Below are 16614 nucleotides of genomic sequence, written 5' to 3' on the forward strand. Positions count from 1 at the left end.
CACTTTCCGAGGGAGTTCCCCTTCAAAGACGCTGCCGAGCAACATGATGGGCTCCTCGGTGGGGTCCCAGTTCTTCATCGAGTACCCAGCGGGAATCCTGTGCCGCTTGGCATCTTCGGCAGTGGCCGTGCGAGACGCGGGGACCGGGGCCTTTGCTTCTTGTGCATGCTGGCCGAGGGCCGGGCGGTCTGGGGCCGTTGAGGCATCGAGGTGGAGCTGCGGCGGGAGTGGCCAGCGGGCGGCGGCGGCCTGCGGTCGGGCTCGAACCGTGCCGACGCAAACCCAGCCTCTCTGTCGAAGATTGGACCGCCCTGTGCATAGTAGCCGTAATCAGTTCCATGCCCACCAGCGTTGACTGTGAAGTGATCCTTGTACGGTCTCGGTCGCGACCGTCCCGGCAGCACAAAGGTTTGGCCGCCGAGATCGATGAACTCGTCCTCGTCGGATTCCCCGTGGGAGACCGAGGCTGGATGGTAGGAAAAAGAGGAGCGCCGCTCGCGCGAGGGGCGCGGCGGACCCGAAAAACTTGGCTTGCGTGGCCGCGAGACACTCACATTGACAGTGGCGTACTGGCCGTCGCTCGTGTACCGCGGTGAGAAGGACGGACCACGAGGGCTAGCATAGCCGGTGTTGCTGTTGTTGATGCCACTGGTGCTCCCGTTGCGGAAGTGAGCTCGCGTCGCGGGCCGTTGCGGTGTTGCGCCGTAGTAGTAGCTGGGTCCCCGTGGCGATGGGGTCGGGGACGGGCTGGGAAACTTCTTCTCGTCGTAGATGTACTCCTGGGCGGGTGTGGACCCGTAGGGGGAGTAGGCGCCGGCCATGATATCTGGCTCTTGCGATGACCTCCGAGACATCCAAACTCTTGTTTTCTTCAACTCCAAATACAATTATGTCGTAAACCCTTCTGCCTTTGCGCGGGGTGGATAGTGGCGATCTTGCTCAGTTCAAAATCCCTAGTGGTTCGCGCCTGTGTCGTTGCGCGGGAGAAAGTGACACCCGTCACCTTGGTCTGTGGTCGGTTGGAAGAGGAGAGGAAAACCGTCTTCTGATTGCAAACATGTCAAGGATATGGTGTTCTTATCTCCAGCTGGAGAACGGGGAGGGCACCAAAGCCGGGGAACGACTTTGATGGCTGCTTCTGGAAGGATCTGGACTCGTCGATGGTCCAGACTTCAGGTTCGGTGGGGAGCAGTCGTCGGGATCGAGCAGTGCTAGGAGTTTATGAAGTGCATTGGCAGAAGCCAAAGTTGGCAGGAAATGGGAATTTGGGAGGTTGGCGCCGCTTTTAAAACTCAGCCAAGGTGTGCGCACCAGATGCAATCAGGGTGGGAGGGGCACCAAGGAACGGCACGGGGCGGAACGTGAAAAATGGCTTTGGATATCTCTGTCTGTGAAATTTTGGACGGAATTGATGGAGGGGCGTGCCTCTAGTCGTTTGTTCCTTGATCCCTGCTGGTTGGTGTGGCATTAGTCACTCCTTCCAGACCTTGTCAGCAAGCATGAGGAAGTCACCACACCCCTCTACCCAGTTCCAGCCGCTTCTGTTTGCACTGTGCATGGGCGGGCCGTTTTTCGGCCAATGAATTCCGGTGCGTTTCGGTCGCGCGCCTACACGCCGTTTGTGATTCCTCTCTCCTTTTCTGGCACGGGATAGCGATGAGCCACAACAGTGTGAGTCTTACGAATAGGGTCTGCGATGATCTTGTTTCAATGATTCACTCAACAATCCTCTCCCCTGGTACCTCTGCCTGGTTCAGTTGCGCGGTGCAATCTTGCGAACGGGAAGTCCTCCCGGATTTGCGGTGGACAAAAAGCCTCTGACGGGCTAAGCGAAATTTGGTTCAGGTCAGGACTGGGAAGTTCCAGCTTTCGGGCAGGGGATCTCTTCAAAAACCAACGGCCCGTGAAAAATTTTCTCGTCCTTCATGGGCAAGCGACCGGGGCTTGGAACTTGGCGGCGATCAAAGCGAGGGCCGGTGAGCAGGCTGTTGATGACCCGCGGCAAGAGCCAAACACCGCAGCCCGACCGACCTAGGAATGACTCCATCGTCTTAGAAGAGAGGGGCGATGAGTCGAGCGACGGGGAGCGACTTGTTTCCCCAAGGTCGCCGAGCCGTCTCGGCCAGCTTCACGGAAGTCTCGGGAAGAGGCTTGCTCGCAGCTGTGCAGTGGCAACTAGTTATAGTCAGTTTCCGTAGAAAGAAGTTGTGGTCCGAGTCAAACTGAATGAAGTTCTGCATCGTAATCTGTCCTCAGGTGGCATGGGTGGCTTGACTTCAATGCGACGAGGCACCTCCCTGACTGGGTATGACAACAGTCATTGGACTATCCCGCCGATTGGTGTTCAAAAGGCAATAACCGAAGAGATAGGGTGGAAGAGAAAGTCGCCGCCAGCTCGAGGTTTAACTGAAGACTCGAGAGTTCCGCCATTGAGACTGGTCTGATGGCAAAGATGGGATTGATAGCGTCGCGAAGAGCTTGCAGGGGGTGGTGTGGTGGTGTGGTTCACGGATCACCCGGATAGTTCGCGGAGGCGGGATTGCGGATTGAGAGGTGAGCGAAGGCGACAGCGAGCTGACGTTAGCGCCATCCCAACAGAGTTATCCCCTGCAATATTCTCAAGTTCGACCTCCTTCTGTGCAGAATTTCAAAACCTGAAATCTTTGGCTTCTCCTATAGCCGTTTTCCATCAGGAGAAAGGGCCCCTCACCAAACCGGTGATCGGTGTGCGGGGCGGTGGACTGCGACTGCCGTCCACGCATAACTATGGAGTTGCCAGAGATATTCTCCAAGAAGCCGTCATGCGGCCGTGGGATGCCACCGTTCTAGACTCTCCCATTAATTTTTTCTGGCATAGTAGAATCCGGGGTTGCCAAGCGCTTTGCGCATCCACTGCGATATCCGTCCTGTTGGCCGCTTGCTCTGATCTCAGCTGCAGCGTCGTTGCGGATCCTCCGTTCACCTCAATATGCGCAAGCGGTTCGCGCTCGCGTGTCCCGGATGCACGAACTTGCAGGCCGTCGAGGCGGGGGTTACAGCAGCACTCGCATGCCAGCCCCTGAGCCAATGACAACGGAAGACATCTCGACCATTTCGTCACTCTCGTCCCGCTTCCCGATATGGTTGACACTCGAACCACAAGAGGCATTTTATGAGGACATTTGTGTAATTGACGCAGTTCCACCTTTCTGCTCCCGAGGGAGTTAACAATCTTCGACTAAAGCTCACTTGAGCCTCCTGAATCCCGGGCTTTAAAAAAGCTGCGTTTCGTAACTTCTTCCCACCAGTTCGCCCCTTTCGAATCGGGTCCTTCCTCGATCGTCGACCGAAATCTTGCAGGCGCAACGCGCCTTCCCAACCATCGCAGAACAACATACCGACCTATCCACACGACTTTTCGCCACGTTTTCCGTTTATTTACAAGGTCTGTACATCTTTCTTTCCCGCAACTTCATTATTAACGAGGCCTTCCGTCTCGTTCTGTCACCACCCTTACCAGACTTCCCGGATGAAGTTCCCTTCGCTTGTGTCTTCGCGATGGCTGGGCTCATGATATCCAGCTCTCCCGGCCTCTCACCGTGTCTTCGGCTGAACCGACCGTCGGTGTGGGCTTCTCCATACAGTATTGCGACACCGTCAACCGAGTCGGCCCGTGGTGAGCGAAAACCACATTACGCCCACTGCCGCGGGTCAATCCATCAAACGAGTTTTGCTGAAAGAGGCATCGACCGTCATGCAGGAGGCAGGATACAATCACACACGGGCTCATCCCCCGGGCTCTCCCAGTGGGGCACACACCTTTTCTCACCTCTCAACTCGGACCTTGGCTGGCTTGGCAACTCTCATTCCCTTGGTCGAGCCTGGGGTGTGGTTTAATTTTTTTCTAGAACACCCACCCCTACCTCGCGAGTCGCTGGCCGTCCCGATAACGAGCTTTCTCGGCTCTGCTTTACCCCCGGGCCACCTTTCCGCTTTGATCAATTTTCCCCTTTCGGCTCACCGTCACGAAAAATTTTCTTGTTGCCAATGCGATTGTCATTTTGTTCAAGGAGGCAGAAGAAATGTTGGGGATGAGGACGCTCCCCATCTGGCTCTGTCAACCGTGAGTCACAAAAAACGGGCGAGTGTCATGTATGGCGCATGCTTTGGTGCCCTAATGGCTCGCCTGGGCCGGTCGTCTGCTGCGTTGATGTCCAATATGAGCAGGCTGTTTTGATCCTGACCACTGGATGGCCAATGGGTGGAGGCCGGCAGGCTCTGGATGCAGCGTTCTCGGCCCCCGATTGGAGTGGCCGGACGGTTGTCTGGCGGGGACGCACCAATACCGCCCTCCTCCTCCTCGCCCAGGGCCCACATGCTCCAAGGTGAAGCCATGCTCCCCTGCAACTCCCCTCATAGACGTCAAAAATAGGCAACTTCCAAGCGGATATGGGACAAATCAACCGACCTTTCTCCCTGTTTGGCCTTCACCGACACTCTCCTCAGCCTTGAGAGGGCGCCAGACGTGCATAGGTTGGTGCAGATGTTCATGCCGGGAGGGGCGGTGGGAGGAGGTGCGCGGCAGCATCCCATACGTCGGGCAAGTCCCGACCCTGGACAGGGCCTCTGACGTCGCTGCATTGCGCACAAAATTTTCGACAAAATGCGAAATTGACGATATCTGTGTCCAATACCAGCCACGGCCGAGGGCGGCTGCAGAAGATGAGGGAAGAGGCAGGAAAGGTGACCTCACCGGAAACCGGGGGGGATGCGAAATGCTGGGCGGGTGCGGCCATATCCAAGGTTCCGCGAGGGCCCCTTTCAAGACCTCAGAGATACGACTCAACGGCTGCCTCGACAGGCCGCCCCTCGTACCGGAAGGAGGGGCAGCCAAAACAAAACAAGCCGCGACAACCGTTCCGGCAAAACACGTGAACAACGCCTCCTCTTCTCAAGTCGGCCGAGGCCGCCGCTCGTGGAGATGGAGGCCGTTGAGGTACGACAAACGGTCTCACCGTGTGGAATGGCTGCCCTGAAGGCCTACCGGACCAGTCCAAAGGAGTGGGTACGCTCAACTCTCCCCGCTGAGATGCGCACTCCCAGTCAGATGGTCCGGCATCACCGCCCAATACCAGCGCGCAAAAAGCCCAGTTGGCGCCCTCAACCTCAAGTCGGAACCAATGAAAACAAGTCGCAAACGGGACGACAAACGAGACGGCAAAGGATTCGTCAGCGGTGAGGGATGGAGGCGACATTTGGCCCTCTTCCGAAAGCACATGCCAGGGAACAAGGAGTGTACAGCGAGCTTCCGGGTGGGCAACTTTACCTCCAGAATGTTGAGCCCAATGGAGCGAGGGGGCCGCCAAGCCCGCTGTAAACTCCGATGGATGATGCAGTGCAGCTGAGCAAGGAAAAGAAAGCGGGATTTGAGGTTCTCGAATCTCAATTGCCTCGAGCCGTCAACCACTTACGCGCCATGAGTCGCACTTTGCATTACGCCTTTCCGGTTTCCCCTTTTTTCCATGCGCGCACTAGCGCATCAACGAGGCCGCTCGGTGTCACGCAGGAGAGTGCATCGCAGCGCAGAAGGGCCCAATGCACAAGCAAGAAGCAAAGACCGAGAGTGGCAAGCTGCCAAGAGCTGACTTCTCTGGTCGAAGACGAACGACAAACCAGGGGCAGCCATGACCTCCCGCAAGTGGGCCCCTTGGCGAGGGTTCGGGGAATTTAGCAGCCAGCTGGAGATGGCCTGCATGCAAGCCTCATTGATCAGGCTCAACTCGGACAAGCCCCGATCCCGAGCGTTTGGTTCCCATCTTCTTCTGGGCGAGCCACATGGTGGCTCGAGCGACGTCACTGCTCGGTCCCCTGTCGCTCTGTTTCCCACGCGCCACCCAGGATAAGCTCCACATGCCGAACCGGCAGCATCCCTGATTTGACAACCAGTTCATCTGATCTTTTCAAGAACCGATTCGCCTTGTGGTGAGCCACACGGACCGTTGGGGCTGTGCTTCCCGATGCACGGGCACGGTCCACCATCTTTCTTCCAACCTCGATCTTGGATTAGGCGCAATTTTGGGATTTTGTTGCCCAACCTTCTCGAAACAAACGACGGCACCCCTCGGACGGAAGCATTCGGTAAACTGAGGGAATTATTCGTCGGCTCCAAAGGAAGCTGCGTCAGTCGGTTCCATTCATCCTCTTTTATTTTTTACCAGTTTTAACGACACCCCCGGTCTCCCAAATACAATGCATGTGGTGTGTGGTGTGTCCGCTCGAAGGGAGAGATCGGGGCTCGGAGCTCGGGGACTCTGAAGCGCGCGTTAGGCCGCAATAGATTTACCAGCCCTGTGGCTGGGGCCGGGGCTTTCCCTTTCTCACCTCATTGCCATGACTACCGTTGACTCACCGTCTCAGTTCTTGCCGCCAGTATGGTCACGGGGTCTCAGTTTGCAGATGCCTCGGTTCTGGTCTTGATTGAAGTCGCCGCGGGTTTGCGCCATCACGGAGGCGGATTTTCATTCACCATGACAACGACTCAAAATGTCAACCACTAAACAACACTCATCCATCAAGTTTTTGCAACCATCCCGGCAGCCCATCCATCCCAGCCTCACGGGCACCCCCACCCCTGGTCGACCCGACCGACCGCCAGCCCTACCTATCGTGACTCACACGCCTCCCGTGCGTCTTGCGACCCAGGGCCGATATCCCGCACGACACCGCCTCGTCTTCTCGACCGCCGATTCCCTTTGGCACCCTGGCTATCTGGTGCCGCCCATCTCTTGAGTCTGGGCCTCTCGGCGGTGTGCGTGATGCGTGCGTGCTTGTGTGCGTTGTGTTGTTCACCTTATCCCCCGCCTGCCATTCGCCGTATGCTTCCTTTTCCGGTCGCCCGTCGTCGGGGGTGGGTTGGAACACGGCTGCGACTGGCACACTGGCATTAGCATTGGCACTGGCAGGATGCCATCACCCACGCCCCGCCAAACCTTCGCCACTCTGCCGTGGGCTGTTGACGTCTTGCTGTTCTCCCGGAAGCCCGGGCTGGAGCCGGCTGCGCCGGCGCCGGTTACGTTGCCGATTCTCCTTGCGTCCACTCCTGTCAGAGAAGGAAGGGGGAATGTCCCGGTGTTGAACCGAGCTGGCTTGTTGTCTGGCTGGGCTGGCGGTGGGTGTGGTGATGATGGTGATGGGGCATGGGGGTAACCAGGAAACAACCGTTCAGAGAGCAGGAGGGGCAGGAGGGGGGGATGGAAAAAGGGCGTCCATCCATCAGACCTGACCTTGACCTGTCTTTGGTTGTCTGGCCCGATGCCTTGCGACCCAACGATGACGGAGCCCGCTCGTTCCTGCAGACAGTGTTCCAGTGTTAGCCTCTTCCACTTTTTTTTTTTTTTTTTTTTTTCCTTCGGTGCGTTCCTTTTGAGTACTGATCTGCACTGCGGCAAGTGTCGGTGTGGTGCCGAGAGGTCCTCCCTGCCGTTGCTTGGGCTGGCTGTCCCCAAGGTCAACCACTCCCGCTGGACGGCACTCTCGCTGTGGGTGACGGTGCGGCCTATCATCGGGGTTCTCTTTCACCCTCACCTGATTTGGGAACTTTGGGACTGTTCGATGTCATGCCTAGGAAGAGACGTCATCCAGTCACGGGCTAGTTGCCTCACTTTTGGTGGAAGTCAGTCATCTTAACGGACCGCTTGGCCACTCACTCCAGTGGATGTGCCGGGTGGCTTGTTTCCCCCCGGGGTCTGCACAGCATGGGCTGCGCCTGGGCCAGCCCTCCCCTCTCCCGACGTGATATCCTCACGCCCTTGAGGAAGGTTGGACTTGCGGCTTGACTCTTGTCTTGTCAGGCTCGGAGGTCACTGAGGGTTGGTTCAGCACCGTGTCGGGGCACTGTAGGCTTGGTTTTCTCCTTTTCTCGAAGGTCAGTGTTGGACCTTTGTGCTTGCTTTCCGGTGATAGGCTGGCCTTGTTTCACAAGCTGCAGAGGCAACCTGTCACGGGACTCGGATGAGGACCTATGCCATTGTCGGGAGGTCGGATTAAACTTGGTGATAGCGGTACAGGGCCATCCCTGGACCTTTTGTGTAAGGTTGGGGTTTGGTGCTATTACAGGGCTGGGGCCGGGGAAACGATGCGTCAGACGGCTGTTGCCTCTTGTCTGTGTGTGGCGATGTTCACGTCAGCTCTCAGGGGAAAGGGGTTTTGGTGTGATACGTCTGAGACGGAATTGTTGACCTTCGCCGGTAGGGGTTGAGGATATTAGCCGCGTCTATCAATTTGTCCGTCCGTTGCGATGACTCACTTTGTATATTCCCCCAGTCATCATGGCATTCTCGACCTTGGTTGCCTCCGCTCGTGTGCTCAATTGTCCTTTCCCCTCAAATGTAGTGAGGCCTCCCAACTTGTTCCATTGCCTCAACATCTTGACCCTTATCGCCTCAGACAAAGTGCGCGTCCTCTCATACCTCTCCAATCGAGGTGACATCCCCCACGAGACGGACCGCAGATGGCGACCGACATACCCCGACGCGACTGGGTCGAACCCGTGACAGGCAGCTTCTTCGGCTTGGTGCACTTGCAAGCCCTGTTTCGGAGCTATGGGGTATGTCCATTGGCTTTGTGTGACTTGAGATGCGCGTCAGGCAGTGGGGGCTGCCGGTAGCCTAGTCAGTTTTGCCTGGGGTTGTTGCCTCACGACATGTCCTTGCTTAGAGATCCTTGTCGGGTCTTGTTGGGGGTCTTGAAGGTCGTGCGGGGAGGTTGGTAGCGTATGGATTTGGGTCTTGGGGGGGGGTTGTGAGGAAGAGCCGCATGGTTGTGGCACCGCCGGGGTAGGTGGTGCGGCGTGGGTTTGAGGGTTGTGGTGGCTTGGCCTTGATGCTGGTGAGGTCTTAGGTTAATGGCTTTTGGTGGTTGTTGGGCTGAGGATGGTTGGTAGGTAGGTAGGTCGGTGTGAGGAGAAGCATGAGATAGGTAAACACTTGAGGTGATGGTTGTGACATCTAGCCCGAACTACAAAACTTCCTTGGCCATCCTCGACGACGATCGTCGGGTCTCGAAGTAGCTTTCGACGTCATCGACTCCATTCGCCACTTGGGCAGCTTCCATGTTACACACGTCTAGCTAGATCTGGCTTTCTCCCGGTGTCGTTGCACAAAACCGGTATCCTCGATATCACACCGGTGGGGACTCAGAGTGGTCCTGGTTTACCGCTGCCCTTCTTGTTCACCTTGCCAATCGGTTGACGAGGAGTGTTTTGGATATCCCGGCCATCTTGTTTGGATACAATACTTGGTGATGAATCCCCGAGCAGAAGTTTTGGGGGGCAAGAGTAAGCCTGAGAAGTAGCCAACCTCCCGAAGGCTCTTCTATTTGGTAAAAGAGACGAGGAAGGCAAAACAACGGACAAGACAGCCAGACAAATACAACGGAAGAAAGCAAAAGACAAAACAAAACCTGAGAAAAGACTGCGAACCCGGCAAAGTCTTTCTCAACCATACGTCTCGGGTAAGCCACCGGAGGATATATGGTGTGAGATTCGCGCTTCCGGCCCGAACTTGCGTACGTTTTCCCACAATCCGTCTTGGCTACTGCAAGTATGGCGTACGCCGATAGGATGTGGTCGCTGGACCTGGAATAGAGAGGTGGTCCGCTAGTAAACGCCACATCAGCTCCCGTAATGAAAGCATAACGTTGCCGTCGGCCGATAACCTGGTCAACGTGCCCGCTGCTCTGAACTATGCGGTTGTCAAGTTGTAAGAGGCCTTGATGGACTCGTGCCCAGGTATTATCGCGCTTGACGAGATACGCCAGATTCAGCAAGGGGGAAGCGAACGAGGTGGCTACCACCCGTATCGACAGAGCATAACCTCATCGGGGTGATGGAAGGGAAGGCTCCATGGTAAGCTCCGGTCTCAACCTCAAAAAGGTAGAAAGATGGCGGGCGTTGGCCTCGAGAATGAAGAAAGGGGAACGAGATGTGAATACGTGGGTAGACAGGTACTTGGTCAGTGGGGAGGGGATTGAGGCTACTGTGGAATCTGGAAGAAAGACTAGGGTTCAACCCCTCAAATATCTCATAACCGCAACCCAGCATCCCGGCGCTTTTGATGACAAGATGAGCGTATCATACACGAATATTGTCCTGGCATACAAATTCCGTTATTTTACATGTTCCCTTCTTTCGTGACCCTATACCCCTATCTCCGCCTTGCTACCCCCACCCCGCAAGCGTGTTATAAAACGCCACCCCCTCTCCACCGTTGGTGTATCATCGTTCAAATTTGAAGTAGAGAACACCGAGTTAGTTCGAAGGGTGAGAACCTGCCTGGTGAATGAAACGTAGATACTGTTAGCTCCGGAATCAAAGAATCGGCAAAACACAAGTTCAAGTCATTTTGCTCCTCAGCTAGCAACCTCGAGTGCTTGGAAGATGAGTCCATCAACCAAGCGGGAGGTAGGGCTCCCAGTAGAGTGGCCATGGCCACTTGTCGAGAGTCTCTTGTGCGTCATTGTGTGAGGGTTGACCCAACCATGCCCTCGCTGGCTACACGCGAGTGCTGTATCATCATAGGAGCTGGTACCTCGTCGGTGAAAAAAAAGCCACCCCTATCCGTGCCTGTGACAGGTTGACCAAGCCCAAGGCAGTAGCTCCTCAGTAAGTCCTGGCTTTATCTCCGGCGACCCAATGGCCCGGAAAGCCTTCAATCCCTGTCAGGCCTCTCGGCCATCTAGGAACCGCTGTACGACGCAAGGGACTGACCTCGTGCCACTTGCAGGGGTCGTACAAGGACTTATTCATCATTGAAGTTTAGTGGTCAAGACCGCAGAATCAAGGAAAAGAAGGAAAGAAGGGGGGGAGCAAAGATAAACAAAAAGGAGTAAACAAAAAAAAGCATACACAGCTGGGTCCAGACCACGCTCCTTCTCCAACTGTGCTGACTGGGAGTAAAAGAAAAGAAAAAGGGGTCGGGGGAGGGAAGGAAAGAAGTGAGTGGAATGGCAGAGTGGGTTGCTCCTCAGAATGTCTGCAGCCTCTGATGCCCATGGTGAGCGAGATCGAGAGGCTGAGAAGTTCTCGTCATTGGCACCGCTGGGCGCCTCGAAGAATGCGTACGCCTTCGCGATGGAGTTACCCAGGCTCCTCACTACTTGTGGCTGTACCGTTGTGATCATCACCGGAGCTCTGCCATGAAGAAAAGTAAAATTCCCTGCTCAAGAGGCTAGGAAGGCTTTCCAAGCTGGGGAGTCGATGAGGTAAGGAAGGGGGAGTGTCTCGCATTTCAACCGATGGGTGTCGAACGCGAGATTGACAACCGATGATTTGTTGTGGCAAGCCCAGTTGAAAAACTTTTGAACTGGGTGATGGGCGGGAAACAGGAGAGTGCTGGGCTTCCTGTCCGTGAGACGCAGTGCAAATCACGATCCTATGTGTGCGCGGTCTGATGTCGGCAGACCCGGTCGGTCGGTTTGACCAGGGCACCCCCGCCAATATTGAGCATGTTGGACCCGCGTTGGCGGGGATTTAGGGCAAAACCTTATCTCAACGATGACCTTGTCAATCGACGACGTCTCTTGAATAATATGGTCGGCATGGGGTGGAACGGCTTGGTGATACCACTGGGGCCCTTTGCGCGAGACCTAGAAAAGGTTCCTGTAAATATGAAATCATTAGCTGCTGGCTTCACACACGGCAAATACAAAGGAAGTACTGTGAGATAGCTTCAGGAATTGCGACTTACTTGTGGTAGATGTGACTGGTTCACAGCACAAAACACAGTCATGCGACCCTGAAAGAAAGACAGCTTGGTCAGTAAAGCATTATTGTTGGTGTGAAAGAAAGATTTCGGAATGCAACGTAAGAGAATCAGAAAAATGTATAGTGTGATCATTTGCCCTAGGGCTCACTTCAAGCCGATGGATGGTAATGTAGTTCATCATGTTGTGTGAAGAGAAGAGTAAAAAGGAATGGAGGACTTACCGAAGAGGATGGTGTGCCTGTATTGATTGCGGTCACAGGCCGTGTCGCGTCACGTCATAGTCGCTGGTCGTGGTCGCTGCCAGGTGAACAATGGGGGCCAAAGAGTTGCTCTAGTATGAAAACCGCGATGAGTGGAAAGGGAAAAGAAAAATTGGTGAAAAATGTGTGTTGACGATAAGAAAATGCAAAGAAGATGAAGAAAAAAGGAGGATAGAGGAGAAGGTGGAGGAGAAGATGGAGGAAAAAGAGAGCATCGATTTATGGAAAACGTTCGCCACCAAATAGAGAGTAAAAGAAGCGATGGTATTGTAAAGGAAGACCTGAGCAAACAAGAGGAGTAACAAGAATAAAAAATTATGGGAAGTAGTGGATGTGGGAGGATATGGGAAGAAGATGGAGGAAGAAGAGGAACGAGAATAAATAGAGGTGGGAAGATGTAGGAAGATGGAGAAGGAGCCTGGCTGGGGCTGCAGGAAATTTGAACAAGAAGAGTGGAGGAACCAGGTGGGAAGAGGAAGCGTGGGATAGCAAGAGTGGGAAGAAGAGGTGGGGATTTTATACCTAGTTGTGCCCGCCGCCTTGCCGGGGAAACTCTGGAAAGGCTTGAATGATTAGGGCAAGGGCCTGAGGACTGTATAGAGTCGAAGATGAGAAAGAACGGGGGGCGCCACAAAGTTGCAAAAAAGCTGACAACATGTGGTTGCCTGGGGCCACCTACCTGGCAAGTCGGAAGATGCCTTGTTGGTGTGACAACCGATAGGTGCTCCCGCCTTGGTTGTGGGCGAGAACAACTGAAGCCGTACTGAGCAGAAAACGGCGGCTTAATAGCAGGGGCCAAAAAGGGAAGAGACGGGGAAAGACGAAGGATGGTTTAGAGTAACAGTCGCATGCTACGCAGAGGCTGTGTACCTAAGTAACATTCTGTTGTCTACTCTCCATGTGTGATTACACTGGAATGCACTCGCCACTTACGAGCATAGTGCCGCCACAACTCGAGAGTTCAACCATTAATGCTTTGAGGTCTAGCATTGCTTTTCAAATGAAGGCCATTTAGAAGCATCGAGCTTCAGATTGTCCATGGAACAACAAATGGTGGGGTTTCCGAAGGCGGCAGTTTGTTGTTCGGTACTACCGCTCTCCAGTTGACGGCTAACTATATCTTTCTCAGTTCCAAAAACGGAAAACAACAATGTTGTGTCTCTTTGATACGCATGTTCTGGTTGTTATCCCGGACACCGAAGGCGTACCTCAGGTACCTCGGCAGGTAAAGGGGTGGGTAAGGCATGGTGGTCAATATCGCGGTCCTCGGCAGGGTGACATTCTTGTCGCAGAAATTAGTCAACCAATTAACTAACTAATTATCCAGTCTCTAGCAGCAGATGCCACCGCTACTCCCTACTGTGCCTTTAATTTGACTGGCTGAAGCGCGATCGATTTATTACGCGAGGAACGACAAAGTTAACAATGTAAAGGACGCGAGTTCCCACAACCATCGACCGAGGGAGAAACATCCAGGCCGGAACCACGGCATACTTGGAAGAGATTATCGGGCTCTTCGCTCTTCAACTCACTTTGGGCAAGAAAAGCACGACAGACACATTCAAGAGTCCATACTGCAAGTCACCGGGAGCCGCACCGCAATTGAATGAATACAAGGAGGGGAAGAACTGATTGGGTTTTATATCAAAAAGCCACAAAAGTACAACGTTCGTACACGGAACACAAATAACAAGCGGAGCGAAGGGGGGTTCCTTTGGGACGGGGACAAAGAGCGTAATTCCAGAACAGCGATAAGGATTTGAGGTCTTCTTTGACGAGATTGTCCAAAGACAACAGCTTGTCTAATTAACCACATTGTTTACTGAATAGGAGCCCGCGGCTATATAACACTACCTTGGCAATATACTGGCACACTCCCTCGACAACCAAACAATCCTCACAACCGGTCGACCCTCCCGTTACATCCACCAAACCCACCCACTACTTTCATTAACACCATGGACACAATAAAGATAAGCGATATTACAAACACAATGATCCACAACAAACCCATCCTTGCGCCCATCGTGTGGGACGACACGCCTCTACAAGAGTCCGCCAACGGAGAAGCCAACGGAGAAGCCATCGAAGGATACGAATCCTCCAGCCTCCCTCCCCCCTCACCCTGTCCGCTCTTCTCCACGCCCTCCACCCCCTCCATCACCGACACCACCACCACCGCTCCCACCGCCCCAACAACCCCCCAACCAACTCCCCCCGCCTCTTCGGCCTGCTCACAACCGCGGGCTACCTCATCAACGACTTCAACACCCGCGCCCACCTCCTGACCGCCACCAAACCCACCCACGCCCGCCTCCGCCAGCAGCAGCGCCGCTTCCTGGCGACGCTGAACCTAGACCGGCCCGCTGCCGTCGAGTTCGCGCCCGCGCGAATGAGGGCGAAATCCGAGGAGGCGCGCCTGATGAGGGCCGCGACGCACTATCGGATAGGGCTGTGGGGAGTGGGAGAGCTTTTTCAGGGGATCGTGATGCATTGCGGGGTGTTTCGTGGGGTGTTCATGAGGGAGCCCGAGACTGGGGAGGATGAAGAGGACGCTGGCGATGATAAGAACGCTGGTAATGAGGATATGGTGGTGGGTGTGGGCGAAATGATTGACGGTATGCGGCAGACTGGGAGAGTGATCTCGGATGTGGAGACGTGGAAGAGGGACAACCTGGTGTTCCCTGAGGAGATTTGGTGCGGGCGGAGGAGACTAGGGGACGAGTGGAGATTTGGTGCAAGCTGCCCGGGAGAAAGGACGAGAGAGACACGGAACGGCTTTTTAAGTAGATGTGCTCGTCAATCTTGTGTAGGAATACTGCACAGGAGTGATATCCGAATAAACATCTAGATATTGATTTCGACTGGTGTAGCTTGAATGGGGGCGTGTGATATTGTTTTGGTGTTTCTCCGTTAGTTACTATTTGTGCTAGAATATCCACATATGCGTGTCAAACGTGTGCTATATCTATGGGTTCCATCTACATCTTAAACCCTATTTCCTAATCATGTACAGAGTTGCGGATGTCTCGAATAAAGGTCAGATATCAAGGGGCCGCGTAAACCGGACAGCTGACACAAAATATTGCAGAGGAGCTCTGTTGGCTGATGCTCAACCATGACGTGGGGCAGAAGTTTACTAGATACAGTGAAAATGTAAAACGCGGGCCTGACAAAATAGCAGCACAAATAATCCGGAGGCCCCGTTGCCCATGTTTTCATTCATCCCGCTTCGACAGCACTAAACCGTTACGGCAACCCAAGACAAACACTAACCCACATATATCTCTCTTAACCAATTCTTGACCAACATCAATTCCTTCGTTTTGCGAGAACCAGATTTGCTACTATGCCAAACCCCGACCGCCCCGGGGCTCAGGACGAGCCCAACCGACTGGACGTTCTCGCAGAGATTGCCAGCCAGCAGAAGCGCCTCCCTGTCCCAAAGAAGGACTACGATAATTTGGCCCTTCTGACCAAAGCCGCAAGCAAGGCGCTCGATCAAGACAAGTCCGACAAGGTCGCCAACAAGAAGGCCAGCAAAAGTGTCCACGGCATCAAATCCGACACCGGCAGTACCGAGACCGTCTTTCCTGATCTCCCCGACGACGACGATGCTACCATCGTGGAATTCCCGCTGGAGTAGTCCAAGGTCCCCAATCTCCCCGTCCGCACAACAACATAGCTGGATCGGAACCCGAAGAATGACGCCCAAGAGAAGGCGAAGCCGATGGAGAGGATGAGGCTGGGCAGAGACCTGAGGGTAGTCTGAGGTGGGCGGAGAAGAACGGTTGGAACAGGACATGAGTTATTCCTGAAGTACTGGCGTTTTGGGGGTCATCTGGAATGGGTTGGTTTCTTCCCTGGATCGGATTGCATGGATCATTCGGATAGATTCAATGGACATGGCGAGGATACAAATCTTCAAGCACTTGATTGATGAATGGGATATGATACCGGTGAATACTACACTGCTACAAGCCTACAAGCGCCGACGTGACTACCAAGGTGTAATTGTGAATGATCCCGTACTTCGGCTCCAAGTAACACATCGATGTGTAAGTGGCAGTGTACAGACAACAAGGTACCCCCACGCCCTCCCCGTTCCACCAACCACTGCCCATTCATTGGGCGCCGTTCCCCGCTTCCAACACTCAAACCCTCAACACCAAAGGCATGCTCTTCTGGATTACCGTTTGTAAATCTACCTTTTATTGACCAGACATCGGCCTCGTCGGCTACCGCAGTAACTGATCTTCACAATGGATGAACGCGCCAAAATACTCGTCTCTCTCTCGTGCGCCAACCCGACCGTCAGCTACTGGGCAAGACCCGCCCGACCATCTCGCCGACCATCGCAGCACACTCGATCTCCCGAAATTTGCTGACACAGTCATCATCGGCAGCGGCATCACCGGGGCTGCGGTAGCATGGGGGCTGCTGCAGGCCCGAACTCGGGTAGCATCTCATGCTCGAGGCGCGACAAGCTTGTTCTGGCGCGACGGGACGGAACGGTATGTACCTGGCACTCACTCCAACATCTAACTCATGATCTCCAGTCCTCTATACTTTTCACCTACCTTCCTCATCACCCCCTCCCACACAACCCCGCC

General features: G+C 54.5%; 6 protein-coding genes across 6 annotated transcripts in view; 3 read left to right on the forward strand and 3 right to left on the reverse strand.

The window, feature by feature from the left end:
• Nucleotides 1–74: 74 nt before the first annotated feature.
• On the reverse strand, nucleotides 75–821 carry CHGG_08861 (uncharacterized protein; the record flags this gene model as incomplete). Its single annotated transcript, XM_001226787.1, has 1 exon — nucleotides 75–821. The coding sequence occupies one exon, from the start codon at nucleotides 819–821 to the stop codon at nucleotides 75–77; it is 747 nt and encodes a 248-aa protein (XP_001226788.1).
• A 4920-nt stretch (nucleotides 822–5741) lies between these two features.
• Nucleotides 5742–6018, reverse strand: CHGG_08862 (uncharacterized protein; the record flags this gene model as incomplete). Its single annotated transcript, XM_001226788.1, has 2 exons — nucleotides 5742–5909; nucleotides 5977–6018. The coding sequence occupies 2 exons, from the start codon at nucleotides 6016–6018 to the stop codon at nucleotides 5742–5744; spliced, it is 210 nt and encodes a 69-aa protein (XP_001226789.1).
• A 622-nt stretch (nucleotides 6019–6640) lies between these two features.
• CHGG_08863 (uncharacterized protein) lies at nucleotides 6641–8404 on the reverse strand (the record flags this gene model as incomplete). The annotated part of the gene is made up of 5 exons (XM_001226789.1): nucleotides 6641–6805; nucleotides 6957–7328; nucleotides 7686–7821; nucleotides 7917–8140; nucleotides 8285–8404. 5 exons carry the CDS (start codon nucleotides 8402–8404, stop codon nucleotides 6641–6643), a joined length of 1017 nt encoding a protein of 338 aa, XP_001226790.1.
• A 2601-nt stretch (nucleotides 8405–11005) lies between these two features.
• CHGG_08864 (uncharacterized protein) lies at nucleotides 11006–11732 on the forward strand (the record flags this gene model as incomplete). Its single annotated transcript, XM_001226790.1, has 2 exons — nucleotides 11006–11094; nucleotides 11657–11732. The coding sequence occupies 2 exons, from the start codon at nucleotides 11006–11008 to the stop codon at nucleotides 11730–11732; spliced, it is 165 nt and encodes a 54-aa protein (XP_001226791.1).
• A 2227-nt stretch (nucleotides 11733–13959) lies between these two features.
• On the forward strand, nucleotides 13960–14852 carry CHGG_08865 (uncharacterized protein; the record flags this gene model as incomplete). The annotated part of the gene is made up of 2 exons (XM_001226791.1): nucleotides 13960–14028; nucleotides 14109–14852. 2 exons carry the CDS (start codon nucleotides 13960–13962, stop codon nucleotides 14850–14852), a joined length of 813 nt encoding a protein of 270 aa, XP_001226792.1.
• A 498-nt stretch (nucleotides 14853–15350) lies between these two features.
• Nucleotides 15351–16614, forward strand: part of CHGG_08866 (uncharacterized protein) — a gene marked incomplete at both ends in the record, with an annotated part of 2664 nt that continues 1400 nt past the window's right edge. Inside the window, 2 exons of the mRNA XM_001226792.1 lie at nucleotides 15351–15646; nucleotides 16395–16515. Of these exons, the coding sequence (XP_001226793.1) occupies nucleotides 15351–15646; nucleotides 16395–16515 (417 nt within the window). The remainder of the gene's footprint in view (nucleotides 15647–16394; nucleotides 16516–16614) is intronic.

The sequence above is a fragment of the Chaetomium globosum genome, genomic scaffold (genome assembly GCF_000143365.1).
Source record: "Chaetomium globosum CBS 148.51 scaffold_6 genomic scaffold, whole genome shotgun sequence".
Classification (NCBI taxonomy): Eukaryota; Fungi; Ascomycota; class Sordariomycetes; order Sordariales; family Chaetomiaceae; genus Chaetomium; species Chaetomium globosum.